At 27.7% G+C, this 17,464-nt stretch overlaps 2 protein-coding genes across 5 annotated transcripts in view; both read right to left on the bottom strand.

Annotated features, from left to right (window-relative positions):
• Positions 1 to 802: 802 nt before the first annotated feature.
• Positions 803 to 14,267, bottom strand: LOC113369960 (serine/threonine-protein kinase mig-15). Of its 4 annotated transcripts, none has more exons than XM_026610587.1 (20): positions 13,989 to 14,267; positions 13,717 to 13,782; positions 12,963 to 13,170; positions 12,676 to 12,852; positions 12,517 to 12,602; positions 12,197 to 12,413; positions 11,906 to 12,017; positions 11,474 to 11,627; positions 11,115 to 11,329; positions 10,789 to 10,873; positions 10,429 to 10,449; positions 10,024 to 10,138; positions 9,680 to 9,797; positions 9,087 to 9,261; positions 5,596 to 5,721; positions 2,538 to 2,898; positions 2,017 to 2,237; positions 1,625 to 1,942; positions 1,401 to 1,535; positions 803 to 1,181 (listed from the first exon to the last, which is right to left on the bottom strand). In XM_026610587.1, the coding sequence occupies exons 1-20, from the start codon at positions 14,052 to 14,054 to the stop codon at positions 933 to 935; spliced, it is 3,225 nt and encodes a 1,074-aa protein (XP_026466372.1). In that variant the 5' UTR covers positions 14,055 to 14,267; the 3' UTR covers positions 803 to 932. The 4 variants fall into 4 exon arrangements, with proteins under 4 accessions (XP_026466372.1, XP_026466375.1, XP_026466374.1 ...); XM_026610590.1 differs by having other exon boundaries at positions 2,538 to 2,712; XM_026610589.1 differs by having other exon boundaries at positions 9,087 to 9,243.
• Positions 14,268 to 16,916: 2,649 nt separating this feature from the next.
• The window catches only part of LOC113370918 (division abnormally delayed protein-like), a 65,465-nt gene continuing 64,917 nt past the window's right edge, over positions 16,917 to 17,464 (bottom strand). The window contains exon 8 of the mRNA XM_026611590.1: positions 16,917 to 17,180. Coding sequence (XP_026467375.1) covers positions 17,038 to 17,180 — 143 coding nt within the window. The 3' untranslated portion in view covers positions 16,917 to 17,037. The remainder of the gene's footprint in view (positions 17,181 to 17,464) is intronic.

Below are 17,464 nucleotides of genomic sequence, written 5' to 3'. Positions count from 1 at the left end.
ATGTCATAAGTTTTGAAAAAGAATAGAGTTTGTGCTATGCAATACTGCTAATAATCCGTTTCACAATTATAATTCTTTATATATTAAATACAAACTTACATATTTTACATGAGATGACATGTAAAAAATATAATATATTTTGGTTCCATCTAATATTTAAAAGTGAACAGCATATCCTTAATAATTTATAAAAAGTTACATTGAAAAAAATGCATAACAAATGCTAAAATAATTTTACTTAGTACCACATAATGACTAATTTTTACATATACATTAAAATACAGTAAATCAGCCACAATTAAAATATAATAAACATTGTGGCATGAAATAAATATGGGCTCTGAAAATTAAAAGTGTGTATGCCAAACATATAAAGAATTAGTTATCAATAATTCAAATTTTGAATGATAAATCTTCTGGTTAATACAAATATTTAAACTACAGGCATATTTTAATTTTACACATCACACAGGTAATTTAACAAAATAATGTTTCGTCAAATAAAAAGGATTAAATTTTTCTACAGATATGTAAGAAAATAGTTAAGTCCAAAGAATATATATGTAAAAAGTTTGCAAACAAATAATTTAACACTATTTTTTATAAATATAAATAACAATTTTGGCTTTTGTATTCACAAATAATCGTTTGAAATATAGGATCATGGAAATGAGTATTTACAAAAATCCTTTTACAATGAGATTTTAATCACCACCATAATATTTCAGGTGTTCTTTATCAAACCAATGTAAGGAGAATTTTTCAAATTTATGACAATTTATTTATAAGAAAAATGAAATGTCATAAACTTTTGTAATTATCCTTCTGGTTTATAAAAATAAATTTACACAAAGTACAGCTGAAATTTGTTATAGTATACATAACTCATTTAGGATTTTGGATTAAAATTACTATACAGTTCTTAATGTTATCTACCAATTAGCCATACCTGGTTTATTTAGAGTCATGAAATAAATCTGACATGATGATCCACCTTTCGCAGAGCTAAAGAACACTTTATCATTACGCTCACATAAGAACTTAAGTCTTTGTGCTTTTTTATGCATAAAAACTCCATCAAGATGACCTGACTCAACTGAACGAATTTCAATTGCTTTGTTACCCCATCCCATGATCTGTCCAGTTCCAATGTAAGCCACAGATGTTGGCATTTCGCCCCACTGCATAAAAAAATTTAATTTTTCATAAAATAATTTAATATAAGAAAAGACTTATAGATGTATGTTACAACATGACTAAAAAAATTAAGTATTTTTAAAATAACTCATGTACTATTATAACATATCTAAGTTATGGTTATATTTTATCAAGATGAGAATTATTGAAGAGGATTGGATTCAAATCTAGATGATAATGCTAATTTATTGTTCAAGTATTACCTGAAGCACAATATTCTTAGACACTCGACCATAAGTATTAACATAAACTCCTTCATTATCATAACATAAAAGCAATTGAATTCCATTGGAATTAGGTAGAGGTACAATGCAATGAGGTGAAATTGCTCCCTGCGTCTGAAAAGTAATTAAAATTAAATAATGTTTATTTGTTTGTTTGTTTTTTTTTTATAAATTTCAATGGTTTAATATATATGGATACTCACATGTTTGGGCAAATATATATCATACACAGAAGCACTATCGAGATCAACAGCATGAAATCCATCAGCACTTCCATAAATAACTTTTAACCTAGTACCATCCTCAACTGTTAAATCAACTAACAAAGGCCGATGTACAAGTTCTTTGAAATTTTTAAATGCCATGAATTTATGATATGGTTTAGGAGCCCAAGCATATATTTCTATAGAATCTTTTAATGCAATCACTAAAAATTTGATGCGCTCATATTTCACAATCTTGAAATGAACTGCACCTTGTAACTCTCCCACATTTATCCAACCATTTCTTCTTTCAACTTGCTGAAATAAAATGCAATAATATTTAGCTATTATTTACAATTTTATCATTCATTTAATTACAAACATCTACTTACATCTGATTGTCCATCAGTTCTAAGTATTTTAGACTTGAGCCATGATAAATAATAGACTCTTACGCGGTTTTTCTTGCCTGAAATAGTAACCAATATGTTTTGACCCTCCAATACTTCCATTTGTTGGAAACGTCTTCTAGATATTAATTGATAAACTTTTCCTTGACCAGATCTATCCAATAACATTAGACCATTTTCAGTTCCTATGAGAAGATTCACACCTGAAATATGAAAATAAAAAATTATTACAGGACCTGAATTTAATTGACATAGAAAAATAATTTTGTAAAATGATATAAATTCATAAAACATATATTATAAATTAATATATATAAAGTTAAGATTTTATTAGAACTCAAATTTTGTGAACCAGTGATTAGATAAGAAATGAATATTGCATTATTAGAAATGCAATAAATATGTGTGATGAACAATGATAAAATAATATAGTAATAAAAATTTATAATTTCAAATTTATATCAGGTACAAAAATGCACAAAAATCATTTTTCTTCCACTCACCCCACAATGCTGCACAAAGTATTTCACTATTAAACCTCTTCTTATACTTTCGTATCTCTGGTGTGTCTGATGACATATCATGCGACGTAGGCGTTACGTTTACATTAACATGGCTTTCTCGCCTGCTAGGTCCTGATCCGGCCCCAAATCCAAATGTTAAAAAGCTCCTCTGTTTCTGTTGTAAAGCGAGCGAATAAGGTGGTAATTGACCATGAGATAAAGGAGTTGTAGGACAATGATCAGGAGAAGTGATAGCCGAAAGAACGGATTGAGCCAGAGCGCTCGTTGGAGTGGAAGGATTTGATGAATACTGGATTGATCGAGAAGGAGTGGAATGCGCGGAACTGACTGCTTGACAATACTGAAAAATAATTGTTGAAAATGCATCATTATAAAAAATTAAGAGATATATTATGTATTTATAAAGTTTTTAATGTTATGTGCCTCATACCCAAATTTCAATTGTACAGAGCAGAAGGCAGTACATATCGCAAGAGCGTCGACTCTATGTTATAATAGTGTCGTACTTTACTGTTTACTTTCAATGAATTGTGCATAACAAAATGACCTATTAATATTTGTTTTTCCTTCGAATTAAACTTTTTATCAATATCGACATATGTTCTATCATTACATAAATGTTTATAAACATTCAACACCTTTAAAATATTACCGGTTGATAATACATGCAAATATTTATTATTTAAAACTCTAATTGCATTTAAAAATGCAATCCATAAATCATAAAGATGCATTTATTCATGCATTTTACAATTTACAATATCTCTAAAAAAACTTTTCATTGGAAATCGAAATAATATGTACAAAATTTATTTTATACCCTACGATTACTATATCAAATCACATTGACTAATAAGAATTGCAAATTTTGACCACATGAAACATTAAAATAATGCCAAATATAACACATGATAATGACAAGTTTAGACAAAGCATGCTGTGAATAAACTACTCCCAAATAATAATTAATAAGAAATATATTTAACACATGTTTCAAGTGTATATTCTGAAATCAAGAATGTAGCAGTATAACATTTGAAGTAGCCCACATACTCGAAAGTAGAATATGGCATGCTAAATTACGATTTTGCCTCATTAAACTTTTTCCAGGAGTATGTATTTGGTTAGGACATGCTGGTGTTGGTGATTAATAAAATACTTCTTATAGTTAAAAGTAACATCCATAGAACGGTAAAAATCTTATTTATTTTCAACAAACAAGAAATATAGTTCAGTTAAAAAACAAAAAGAATTAATAATAGTAATTTAACGAACCACGTGGATGAATAATAAATAAAAAAAAATATTAGTAAGTGGCACATAGCCTTGACTTAATCTGAAACACGACACCAAATGAACCAAACCGCCTAACTCAATATTTGCAAGGAATATAATATACAAAGATCATGTATGAGTGTGATGTGTGTATATATATATAAGTATGAGTGTGATATATAAGTAATATATACATAGTTTGTGTAAGTTTGGAAATAAGATTAACTGTGAGAGGTAATTTTTAAATCAATTGCATAACAATTATTTTGATAAATAAATTTGTTATAAGCGTACATGAAGAATTAGAACTGATATAGAATAACAATAAATGATAAAATGTAATGAAGCCAAAATAATGCGCACAATCGAACCAAAGAATGTACACCATAAGTACATGATTAGAAAAATGTATTCATTGGAAGAATTTGTCTAAAATATACATAATGCAGAAAACAGCCATTAGAACGAAAAAGTGAAGAACTACAATACACAAAACAATCGGTTGCAATAATTTAGTGACACATACTTACTGAAATTATTATATTTACGCATAGCCCAGAGCCTTTTTAACACTTTTCCGCAATCTCTCGACAACCGGGACGATTTTTCGCGTGTTTTTTGATATTGCATTTTGATTTGATTTGAGTTGGTGGATTGATATTTGCAGGGTGGTGATTGTTGGCGAACCACACACAAAAAATAGAGAAAGACACAAATGTATGAGACATTAGTTGTACATATTTTATGAAATACTGAATCTTATAGTAGTATACGTCAAAGACACCGAATGATATCATGATATCATATTTAGGAAAACACAATATAGCAGATGAAGCAGGAAGTGACATTGGAAATAAGCCTACTTATGAATATTTTATAATAATTCACCTTATCACAAGTGTGTATGACCTAAAAGTTTGTTAATCACAACTAAAAGCTACAATAACAGAATGGAGAAATTATGTACGCTCTAACAGCATATATCACAAAACCCTAGTTTAAATAGTTTTATGGCATATTTGTATAAATTCATTTCAAATTAATGTTCAAGTTTTATAAAGGAACTACTTGGAGGATTTACATTATCTAAAACCTTACTACTATATATAAAGCCAAATAAATTGCCTGATAAGACAACTAAATCTATTCAAAGATTCTTATACTTAATAAATTATTGAATGAAATATCTTGCTCTAAAAATATACTCCAAACATATCTACTTTTTTGCGTAAGATGTTTGCAAAAACATACTTCCACAAATAAAATAATTTATATTAATTTTGTTGGAAACTAAATAATTATTATTCTAATAGTTTTTATGTTTATTTTAACTTTCCATGTTTTAATTTCTACATGAATCTAATATTTTATAATTTGCTGTGTACAATAATAGAATAGTCGTAAGGAAAACTATAAAGAATAATAATACATGAATGAGATACTCTACTACTATACTTATCACACGCATTTCTCAATTACGCACCTATAATGAATTCTCATTTCAAACGCTTATGATGAAATTTAACAATCGGTTACATTATCACCAGCAAAATTGTATCACAAAAAAAAAAAAATTTATAAAATGTCATTATGTAGAAAAAGTGGCACACATAATTCATATTACTGATGAATGTATCAAATCAAGCACATCTTCTCAATTTTGTTAAATATACTAATTAAATAATTATTTTACTGACACTAAATGAATATAATTATAAGAGACGCAATAAATATGAAAATGCACAAAGTTCATAGAACGTACCTCTTCACTAGAAGACTTGTCATGTCTTGAAGGTGGGGTAGCCGGTGAGGCCTGACTAACGAGATCTGGAAGAACGCCACTTGTCCTAGTACCCGGCGTGCCTAAGCCACTGGATTCACCACGATTCTAAAAGGAATCAGTAAGAAAAATAAAAGTAAGTTATTTTTTACAATCATTAAAACACTAGCAGTTTAGAATTATGCAATGATAAGAAGTGTTGAAGAATTGGAATTGAAACGAATTAAGTTTACTTGAAAAATTATGTTAACAAATATATGGTCCAAATAACAATATGAAAGAACATTTACCATTTAAGTTTAACAATAAGACATTGAATTATATTAATATGGCATTTGCATCCACATATATAATACTTGCATAAATAATCGATCACAAAACAATTTAAACCAGTAACTGAACTGGCTTGAACAGTACTTTCATATTTATTAAAAATATGAAAAAAAATCAATTTGCATTATTATAGTTCAATCTTATTAATTATTATGTATCTAGCAAGTATAATAATGTGACTAAATTACTCACAAAAATATTCATAGAAATATTGAGTGTAGTAATTTTAATTAATTTTGACCTATTATATTTTATCCCCAAGCTATGAAGAAGCGGAAATTATAGTTATTTCTACACATTAATACACACATAATATGATTATATAATAATTTGTTATTCTAGATCCAACACGTGCAATAATTAGAAAATATTGCAACTATTTAGTCTATGTTAATATTTTAATATATAATTAACTTTATATTTATTTAAATAAGATATTTATATTATATATAATACAGCTTATAAGTTCTACTAATTACACACTAACAATAAGTAATTTTAAACTGTATTATAAGTATATGATGATAATACCAAAAATATTGTGTGGTCTCCTAGGCATGATCTGCTATTTGATAAATATGAATGTAACGATAAGAGAAGGATGACATAATAGGAATGAATACAGTTGATGCACAGGAAACTTTACTAGTCGGATGTTGCATTTGAATATACAGCACAATGCAGTTTTGTAGTGTTTTCTAATATCTTGCATATTTCCATGCACACGATGTTTCAGCACTGATCATTTGACAAGTTTGAAGTTTAATTATTTTTTCACTTCTTATTATCAAATATGAACGAGCTGCATGAGATGACTGTAGAGTAGTAGCAAACTTCCATGCTCAAATCATATTTTATATTTTTATGCCAAAATTATATTTCGTGCTTTGCACTTTCTGTCATGCCTGAATCGCGTGTGATTTACTGAAGAGATTATCAAAAAATTGTTTAGACGACGTCTTTGCATTTTATCAAACACGCGATGCTGTTAATAAATGTAAGCAGTATCTATTATAAGCTTTTCATATTTGTTAGTATTATGCACAGTTTAAAATTTGTTAATCACAAATTTTGTTAGACTTTTAATTGCAATGTAATGATTTCACTGCCATTACATGTAATTTCAGTTCGGTAAAAAATGCAAAGAAAACAAATTTATATGAAATCAGAAAGCTAATGTATATTAACTGGTTCCAGTTAATAGCAAAGTTAATCACAAGTAAAAGTTATGACATAATGTTAAAATGAAAAGTTTTTACATAAACTGATAACAAAACAATAAGCGTAAATAACGAAAAAAAATTAAAATACGAACTAAATAGCAAACGATACAAATTATGATGAGAAAAAAACAGTTCAATATTACCTGATTAGCCAACAGTTGTTGTCTTGTTACCGAATTTCTTAAAACAATGTAAGATTCAGTTTTCTCACGACGGGGTCTCATAAAATCTAAATTTTTTGTGGCACCATTATTATCCTTGGTCGTGCGCTTGGCCGCATTTTGCGGTGGCGTTTTCTGAGCCTCATTACTTTTATTGGCGAAAGCAAAACTTTGCGCTGCGCCTGAACTGGCACGTTTAGAACCATTTCGAGAATTCCCATCTTTATTTTTCTGATCTTTTTCAATACTACTAGCGCGCAAAGTATCAATATTTGAAAAATCCATTAATACTGGGTCTGCGTTTTTGTTTGGAGTCGACATCTTCCGTTGAAAAAATCCGCTCGATCGATTCACGTTATGACCAGCCGGTTGTGCATTCCGATCGAGATAAATAGCCGAATGCCTGGCTGACAACGGAAAAAAATCTGTATTTTCGCGTCGAAAACCGCGAAAAAATGGATTTGTTATTTTGTTTGATTCAGTCACATTTTCCTTTTTTCCTGAAGCTTTAAGAGGTTCTTTTTTAATATCGCTTGATTTTTTATTCTGGTTGTCTATATTTTTCGAATCGCTATTCGGAAACTTATTGGGAAAGAATCTTGCAAAGTCCCATTCCTTTAGCAACACGGCATCTTCGGTTCCCAAATGTTGTTGGTTGTTTATTTGATTTTTCTGTCATGAGGGAAGGTGTGAATGGATGAGGTTGTGGCAGGCAAACAAAATTTTGGATAAACAGAAAAAATTAGTAAAATATAGTTAAAGATGAGATTAAAGATGATACATTAAAAAGAATAAAGAGATGAATTAGGGTTACATGGGCAATATCAAAAAGTGAATTGTGTTCTGTTATTGACTTTTAAAAAATGCCAATGATATAGCATGCTAATTTCTTGAACAAGATTCAATTTAGTAACAAGAAGCGATAACGAAATGCTCTAGTATTTAATTTGCAAATTATGCATTTTATATTAAGTACAAAATTTCGTAAAATCAGCAAATTAATCTTAAATGTTAAGCAGAAGTCAGTGCAAGCTCCAACTTGCATTATGTAGGCCATTCCCTTATAAAATCATAAGAAAAATCAATAATAGCTGTATCAAAGTTGATAATATTAGAGAATTATGATTCATGATACATTGTCAGTAATTAAATTAAAAACCTCCACCAAATTTTCATATTTATCAAAATTAATACCAGAAAAAATCACTTTTTGATACCTTGGAATAAAAGATTTAAAAAATAAATTCAAAATTGTTTATGTTTTGAGGGAAAGTAGTAAAAATTAATAAAAAAAAATATCCCAAAACATAAATACAAACCCCCTTTAATAAGTTATGTTTATTTAGATATTGTAATAATATTTAATAAAAAAATACATGAAATGGCTTTAAAAAGTAATTGTTACACACTTCACATATATTTTTAATTCATAATATGTATATATATATATATATATATATATATATATATATATATATATACACTAACATTTATTCTATTCCAATCATAATATGAACCATATTTATCGTGCTAATAAAAATTTTAAATCAAACTTTAAGAGAAAATTGTTGCAATTGTTTGTTCAATTGCTTGTTCAGAATAGAGAGAAAATTTGATGAAATTCAAATACTGTAGCAAACATTATTTTATCATTCATTTATGTACTGTTTTATATATAAAATGGTTCATATGATGTGATTAAGCAAACTAATTTTGAACTTTGCAATATTAAAGTATAATTCGTTTTTAAACTTACCCTTTTCATAACAAGTGTTCGATCACCTTGAGCATCATCATCATCAGGAGTGGGTGGCAATGGTCTATTTGGGGGCCCACCTGGAGGGTGTGCTGAGTTTACTCCAGAAGAACCTCCTTGACCATTACTATCTTCTGTAACTGCTACAAGCCCGGGCCTGTAAGAAAATTCGGGTCTGGGGATGTTTACGGGATGCAAAAACAAACAAATCAAAAGGAAAGCACATTGATGTGCAAACATAAGAGTATAATTGAAATTAAGAAATATATCAAAAGTAGTAATTAATGTGGTAAAATGATATTTAAATAAATGATAAATACAGATGGGATGATTAAAAAAAAGGTTGTTAGTGAACTTGCTATGAATCTGCATTATGATATTTGAATCAATATATAAACTATTTAAATAATTGACCGATTTAAATAATTTAATAATGATAATAATGATGTAAATCAGTAATGATAAAAAGCAGATACAAATTAAATTAATACAAATCACTTAACACACCTAACGATAGCAAAAAATGAATGATTATATATTTAAACTATATTAGTTATAACTATTGTGTGTAACAAAAATTCAATTCCACTTACAGAGGCTTCGGGGGATCACTTGCTAATAGGGTACCATCATTATGAACACGACCATTACTCTCCTCAGGTTCTGAATCAGAGTCACTGCTATCCAATGGCTCCAAAATATTATTGGATGCTATTGATATTTTAAGAAAATGAATATATTAACAGGCTAATAATTTAAGGTAAACAAGAAATTATAATATATTAATTACATGAAATTAAGATATAAATTAAAATAAGACCACATGAAATAAAAACTTGAAAATAATTTACTTACTTAAAAGTAAATTACAACAAATTAAAATAGCATAAAATATTTTTATCACTTTAATAAAACTATAATTCAACAAATATCTTACTCGTATGATTATTAGTAGGAGGTGGTGCCTTAGGTCTACTGTTCCTAGGTGGTGCTTCAGGCTGAGGTGAAGACACTCCTAATTCATTTAATTGTGCTGCCAACATATCTAAATCCTGCAATAATTGATGATAAAGGTTATTTTAACACATTTTTTCAAATAATTTAGTTTAGTCATGCAATTAAGGTAAAAAATAATCTACTAGGGAAAAAAATAGCAGTTTTAGGAGCTTTAAGACTCTATAATAATTTTATGAAGATCATATTATTAGGAATAATCAATAATAAGAGCAATAAACAATAACTATTTTAAAATAACAAACATAAAAAAATGGAAAAATCTTATATTTTGAAGGTAATTAGATTTCATTTAAAATAAACTAATATACATATAAGGTAAACCCACCTCAGGTCTGCGTGGAGGCAACTGTGCATGTGGAAGAAGGGTGCCATCATGTAAACAAAACAATACAAACAAAGCTAATGAAAAAATACTAATCTTAGTGTATGAGTTTCTACATTACGGTAATGCAATGACAGAGTTTGAGTTGTCAAGCAATTTAATTTAAATTAGAATTTTATATTATTGTATAAGAAAAAACAGTGCCTAATGATAAAATCACTATTTAAATTTTTGCACATTTTAAGCTTGCACAAGTAAATGTATATCAACTATAATAACAGTGTAAACAATTAACCAATTAATTATATGCAAAACCAAATCATATGTTAAAAGCTTTAATTTAAAGTTAAGAGAACATATTACCATAGGCTTGAATGCATGTTGTGAATTTCTTTGCGGCTGTGCTGGAGTTGCATTTGAAGAAGATCTAGGTGTCGGCGGAAGAGGCCTAAAATGCACATTTTTAATATTTTATAACATAGTATATTATTATGAAATTAATGAAAATAAAACATATTAATAATTTAAACGCCAAAATATAAAAATTATGAAATATTGATTCAGTTTTGATCAGTTGAAGTTGTGATTTACATCTATCAAATTTTTATTCTTTATCTTTATCTACAAACAATTTAAATAAAAATGACAAAAATTAAAAATTAAACATAACACATGTCACATCTATATACCTGTACCTAGCAGGATGTTGTTGAGGGGGTGTTGCTTGTGGTGGATCTGGTACAACAATAAGCCTTTGCGGCAGAGGTGCCGGACGGGCTGGTGGCCCAGGCTCTGGTGGAGGTTCTTGTGCTTCCTTTCCACTTGGCCGGCTTGCACCGCCACCTCTGTTTACTGCTGGTGCACTACTCGCTGGCCCTTCCAATTGTGATAGCGTTCGACCCTCCTGAAATAACAGTTGTATCTCATATTGAAAAATAATCATATATCTCTCATTAGAATCATACTTCATTACAAATATTTATTTAATTCAGTAAAATGAACTTGTGATATATTAAGCTACATAATAATATTTATAAATAACTATTACCTGAATTTGTTGGAAGTTTCTTCTCAATGTATCACCTCCTGGTGCTTGAACAATACTCGACGGTTCACCAGCAAGACCCACCTCCTCTTCTTCATTATCTGATCCAGAGTATCTATAATCTTCCCTCTCTTTCTCTTGTTTTCGTTTTTTACATCTAAAATTAATTCCTTGTTAGAAATACAATAAGCAAGATTACACAAAATATAAATATTATGTAAAAAAAAAATTGTTCGTGATTCTAGCACAACTTGAGCAATCAAAATATAATACACCAGTTCAAATAATAGAAACTAATAATATGCTAAGAAAACAAAAATGAACAAATGAAATAAGTAAATAAAGAAACAAAAAGTTAAAAATATATATAGTTAGCAGTGTTAAATGTATAAAAAATTATGATAAATTAAGATAAAGAAAGTAAGAATTTGTTACCTATCAATGTGATCCTTTAATTGTATTCTAACTTGTCTTTCTGTTGGTTGATCCTTTATAAATGGATGTTTTAAAAGTTGTTCAGTGTATGGTCGCTGATGGTAGTCTTTCACTAAAAAGCAAAATTAAGCAAAATGAAGCAGATATGTTTGTAAAGTATTTAGTTAAAAAATTAGATGAATTAAAAAAATGCTATTTAATAAATGTATGATTTCCAAAACAATTAGATTAAAATTTAATTGAATATATCACTGCTTAATCTTATATTGCAATAAATTCTCACATAATTACCTAAAACAGTTTCAATGAATGTATGAAATTTTTTAGCCCATTTTTTAGATTTTAATCTTGGTGGGGGATTTCGTGGTATTAAAAACAATGCCCTCATCGGGTGCAAATCACAGAGTGGAGGCTGAGATTCAGCCATTTCCAATGCCGTTATACCCAATGACCAAAGATCTGATCTATTATCATAAGTAGCATCAGGATTTTCATCACATGCAATTACCTAAAAATAATATTAAAATATAAAATTTAGACAATTATTATTGCATGTCAATTTTTATATTATATTTATACAAAAATCTAAACAGGTATTTTGTGACAATTACCTCTGGAGCCATCCAATAAGGAGTACCAATAAATGTATTTCGCCTTCCAATTGTTCTGTCTAATTGAGCAGAGACTCCAAAATCCACTGTCATAAGATAAAATATTAAATTATTGGTTCAAACAAGAGTTTTAATATTAAATACAAAAATAAAATTTACCTAGCTTAACTTCAGCATTATCTGTAAGCAAAACATTTTGTCCTTTTATATCTCTATGAATTACTTTATTTGTGTGTAAATAACCAAGGCCTCTTAAAATTTCTCTACAAATATAAGCTATCCATTCTTCTTTCAAACTCTGCCCTTTAGTTGATTTCACTAAATCAGTTACTGAACCTGTTGAAATAAATAATTTAGGTAACTATGAAAATTAAATTAAATAATTCTTTGTGTATTTTCCTACTTGTGTTTATAAAAACTTTTACCAAATTAATTCAATAAACTACCTGCTCCACAATACTCCATGACAAGCCACAGCTGATCATCCTTCCCAGGAAGACTTTTCTTAATAAAAGCGCCATAGTAAGTAGCTATATTTCTATGATTGCTATATTTTTTAAGTACGTTTATTTCTAGCTTGATTTCCTCCTCCTCATCTTCAGTGACGTCCATCACCTTGATGGCAGCAAGTTGACCGGTTTTCGTATGGCGCCCCTTTAATATTAATTCATTTTGGATTAATCCATTAACAATCAAAACCAATGAAAATGAATTGTTCCAATGTTTTATAGTGTGTACCAATCATTACGATTTAACATTAATTTGCTAATTAAAAACCAATACTATATGAACTATTTTCAGACAAACAGATAATTGTGTAACACATTTGACATAATCATACTATTTTCTACTTAAATTCCCAGTCAGATTGAAAAGAAGGAATATAACAAAGAACATAACAATATTTTAATTATTAAATTGTATTACTAATTATATATTATAATTTCTTAAATTGGGGCTTATCAAAATATGTTAAAAATCTGATAAATTATAAAAACAAATATAAAAACAGTAAAAATATAAATAAGAATATACTTAATAAATGTATGATAGTAACAATATGAGAATTTTAATGAAAAATATTTCTATTTCTACTTCAATTGATTATTGAGAAATATGATAATTATACATTCTGCAAAAAAGAATGAGACAAATTTCCTGGGAATGTTTTTAGTGAATAACAATGAGTTTGGCAATTACCTTGTAGACTTGCCCATATGTTCCATTTCCGACTACTTCTATAAGTTCAAATATTCCGGCTGGATCCTATTAAATAAATTCAATAATTATACAAAGAATTCAACACAAGAAAAATTCTTTGGCGATTACTCATATACGAGTATTAAACAAAACACAATGAGCTGTCATGAATGTTGCAAACATCAATAGAACATATAAAGAAATATTATTTAAGAGCTAGCAAATAGGCATATTTAGTCAAATACTACATTGAATAAACTTAATATTATTACCTTCAAAGCGTTCAAATCAATATCATCTAATGAACAATTCACTGAAGGTGCCAATTGATGCGCCATTTTGCAATATATTTTATATTTATACTTTTGTCACTACACAAATCACATTCATTAATGCCTTCACGACTTTTACACTATTCATCACCACAACATTTTTTCTAATATTTATACATTTTATTGTTAATAAAATATACTGTAGAAATATCTGGGAATCATTGTAAGTCAATATTTACTTTATCAGAGCAACACACATTTCCATTGATAGGTGACGGCTGACCGGACGCACCCTACAGCTCTGACGGCTGACTATCGATTGTTGACTACACGATACATATCGAACATCCAGTATCGATAACTAGAGACTGCTCTTGGAATTTTTGTCCGTTTATTATTTGAATAGATTCTAATATTCTAATTTTATACAATTTAATAAATGCAGAAAACCTAGCTTATGCAAAATAAATCTATCTCAAAAGTAATTTTTGAATTTATGCTATTGATGATAAAACATTTTGCATTTAAACCCTTTTAGTTTGTTTCATAAATAAAAGAAGAGTAACCTTCCATATATACTCTTCTTTTATCTATATTATAGTATATACTCTTCTTTTATCTATCTATACTTCCTTATTTCGCCATTTCGTAGTCATAAGACAGGATTCGTTTCTGTTTTGTAAAAATAAATTGCGCAAAAGTATCACTTTTTATTAATAAATTTGTATGAAACAGCTTGTCGTCTAGAATAAAACTATATAACTATCTATATACAACTCTCTGGCAATAAGACAAAAATCCTCTTCCAGATTCTAGATAATAATGCCAATTTTATTATTGCTTGTTTCAGTTACTGCAATAAAAGCTGTGGATGGTTGCAAAGGTATTTATGGTACAACAATAAAACACATACTGTAATTAAATAATATATATTTTAATTAAGACTAGGTATATTCAATTATATTATTTATAACTATAATCAATTAGTACATAAAGCAGGCTTGTGTCTATAATCATTTTTATTTAAGTTTATAATTGTATATTATGTTTTACTATCGACGTTCACAGTTTTAAAACGGAATTCACTCAAAAAATTATACTTTTATGCCACATTTACTTTGAAGTAAACCAAAATTTTCAATTATTGATTTTATTTCGTAGAAATTTTATAAGACCAATCTACTATAGAATGTAAAAAAATGATGAAAATAGTAAAGTAAATAGCAAGGTATAGTTTTGCATGCAAAGCCACAATGGAATAAATATGAAAATCGCGGTTTGAGCATCTAGGTATTTACGTTTATGTATAAATTTGTGAAAGCATGAATCTTTGTGCAAGTCGGTATATCTGTGCAGTCTTTAGAAACATTATATACAATTTTAATAAACTATCATTACAATAGGGCGATCAAAAGCAAAATTTACATAAAAATTAAGCATAAATATAAAAAAGCCTGTTCTATGATTAATGAATTTCAATCATTTATCAATCATTCAATTCAACTATCATCTTACAATATTAATATATTACATGTTATTCTCTGTAATCCAAAATCATTCACTCTATAATCCTCCAAATTTAGCAAAGTCTGATTATAAATATATAAACTTAAATATAATTTTATTAATAGCGATATCAATAAATCATAATTTATGTTCAAAATTAATCCAAATATTATGTTTTATTTACTAGATGTGTCACATAAAGGAATTATGGTAATTTTTTTTCAATATAATGCTAATATTTGAAGTAATTATCATGATAATACTACTTCCATAGTAACAATTGGCAGTACTCGACTATATTTTATTTACACTAAGAATTTGATAGACTATGTACAATACTTTTATAACCAAAGAACAACTATATCGAATACTGCATATTTCATACTCATGCATTCTATAATTTACCACAAATTCTATTAGATCAGAGAAAAATAACTTCACACGTATCAAATATTTTTGTTATAAACCATAACCATTTCATAATTCATGGTTATCACAAATCACAGATAATTCGCAAAAATTATTGTATTGCTGATTTATGAATTAGAAATTAACAGCTATCATGCTGTAAAATGCGAGAAATATACAAATGATTTCTAGAACTAATTAAAAAGTTACATGCCATTGGAGATATTATCAAATAGTACCAATATTGGAAGTTTCTTAATTTGAAATTGCATTTTAAAATGTTATTTCTTATATCTAGAATATATATACAATAATTCTTCATAAATTATATATCAAATGTCAACATCAGGAGCACTCATTTACACGAACCACATGAATATTACATACAGATATAGTTCTAGTTATGTTTCATATTAAAATTAACATTTGATTGTATTAAAGTATAATAAAATTTCATTTGCAATGATTTCAAAATTCTTTGTAAAATCAGGTAAACTGAAATACCATTTAAGTAGAAATGTAATAAGTTAATATTTTCTTAAAAAATTATTGCTTTTTACTTATAATTTAGAATGGCACATTCGATTTAAAAGGGTTAGTAAAAATTACTCTTTAAGGTAAAAATTTGCTCTCTCCTCTCTCTCCCTCTATTCTATAATATATATGCATATTATATATATATATATATATATAATGGTTTTTCCGATGGTAAAAGATATATGATAAAAATTTTCAGATATCCAGCCAATTATTAATTAAAAACAATTATGTATATAGCAAAGGTAAAATATAATATAAACTGACAACAGTCGAAAAGTTGTTTATAGATTAGCTGAATTAATCAATATGGCATAAATAGAAATATATTAATCTCTATAATTTTTTTCATTCTGTGATATTTTTATCACAAACACTTTCAGAAAATGTTACACTGACCATGTTCTACAGAACCCTCATTCTGTGATATTTTTATCACAAACACTTTCAGAAAATGTTACACTGACCATGTTCTACAGAACCCTCATATATAACTATTAAATATAGCTTTCAATGGAAAGGTACCGTTCTACAAAAAACCTGCTATAATTAACATTCGTTCGACGATTTAAATTTCCATCAATTTGTTAGTCTCAAATTATCGAAAGTGATGGACATTGAAGACTACAATCCACGAAATTAACGTGACACACAGTGTAGGTAGTGTGTGTGATGCACCTGCAGTTCTTTGTATTTCATTCGTATGATCTGGAGTCACTTCATTAATTTTCACACCTTCTTCTGAAAATATTAAGAAAAAATAATTACAAAATAGTTTCAAACAAATAATTTCATGAATTTATTTCCATCATAGCAATAATTATTGTTCCTTCTGCGCACATACATGCAACACCAAAAAAAACACTTGTAATAGTTTTAAATACTTACTTTAATAACTCAATGCAAACAAAAATATATGTAAATATTACTAGTATTAATATTTTTAAAAAAATTGTGTAAAAATAAGTAATTTGTCAAATAAAATTGAAGAAATAAGGTTAAAGCTCCTTTATTTCTTTGGAAAA

This window comes from Ctenocephalides felis, unplaced genomic scaffold (assembly GCF_003426905.1).
Source record: "Ctenocephalides felis isolate EL2017-DRISC unplaced genomic scaffold, ASM342690v1 CF-g0.4_SCAFFOLD_01492, whole genome shotgun sequence".
Lineage (NCBI taxonomy): Eukaryota > Metazoa > Arthropoda > Insecta > Siphonaptera > Pulicidae > Ctenocephalides > Ctenocephalides felis.
The sequence above is the reverse complement of the archived record's forward strand: the minus strand, read 5'-3'. Positions and strand labels throughout refer to the sequence as shown.

What these genes read in the sequence shown, in the direction of transcription:
- LOC113369960 (XM_026610587.1), bottom strand. Translation starts at nt 14,054, where the DNA reads ATGGCGCATCAATTGGCACCTTCAGTGAATTGTTCATTAGATGATATT. An exon ending in CATATGGGCAAGTCTACAAG is followed by an intron (nt 13,171 to 13,716) that starts GTAATTGCCAAA and finishes TTAATATTAAAG; the next exon opens with GGGCGCCATACGAAAACCGG. An exon ending in GAAACTTCCAACAAATTCAG is followed by an intron (nt 11,330 to 11,473) that starts GTAATAGTTATT and finishes CTGTTATTTCAG; the next exon opens with GAGGGTCGAACGCTATCACA.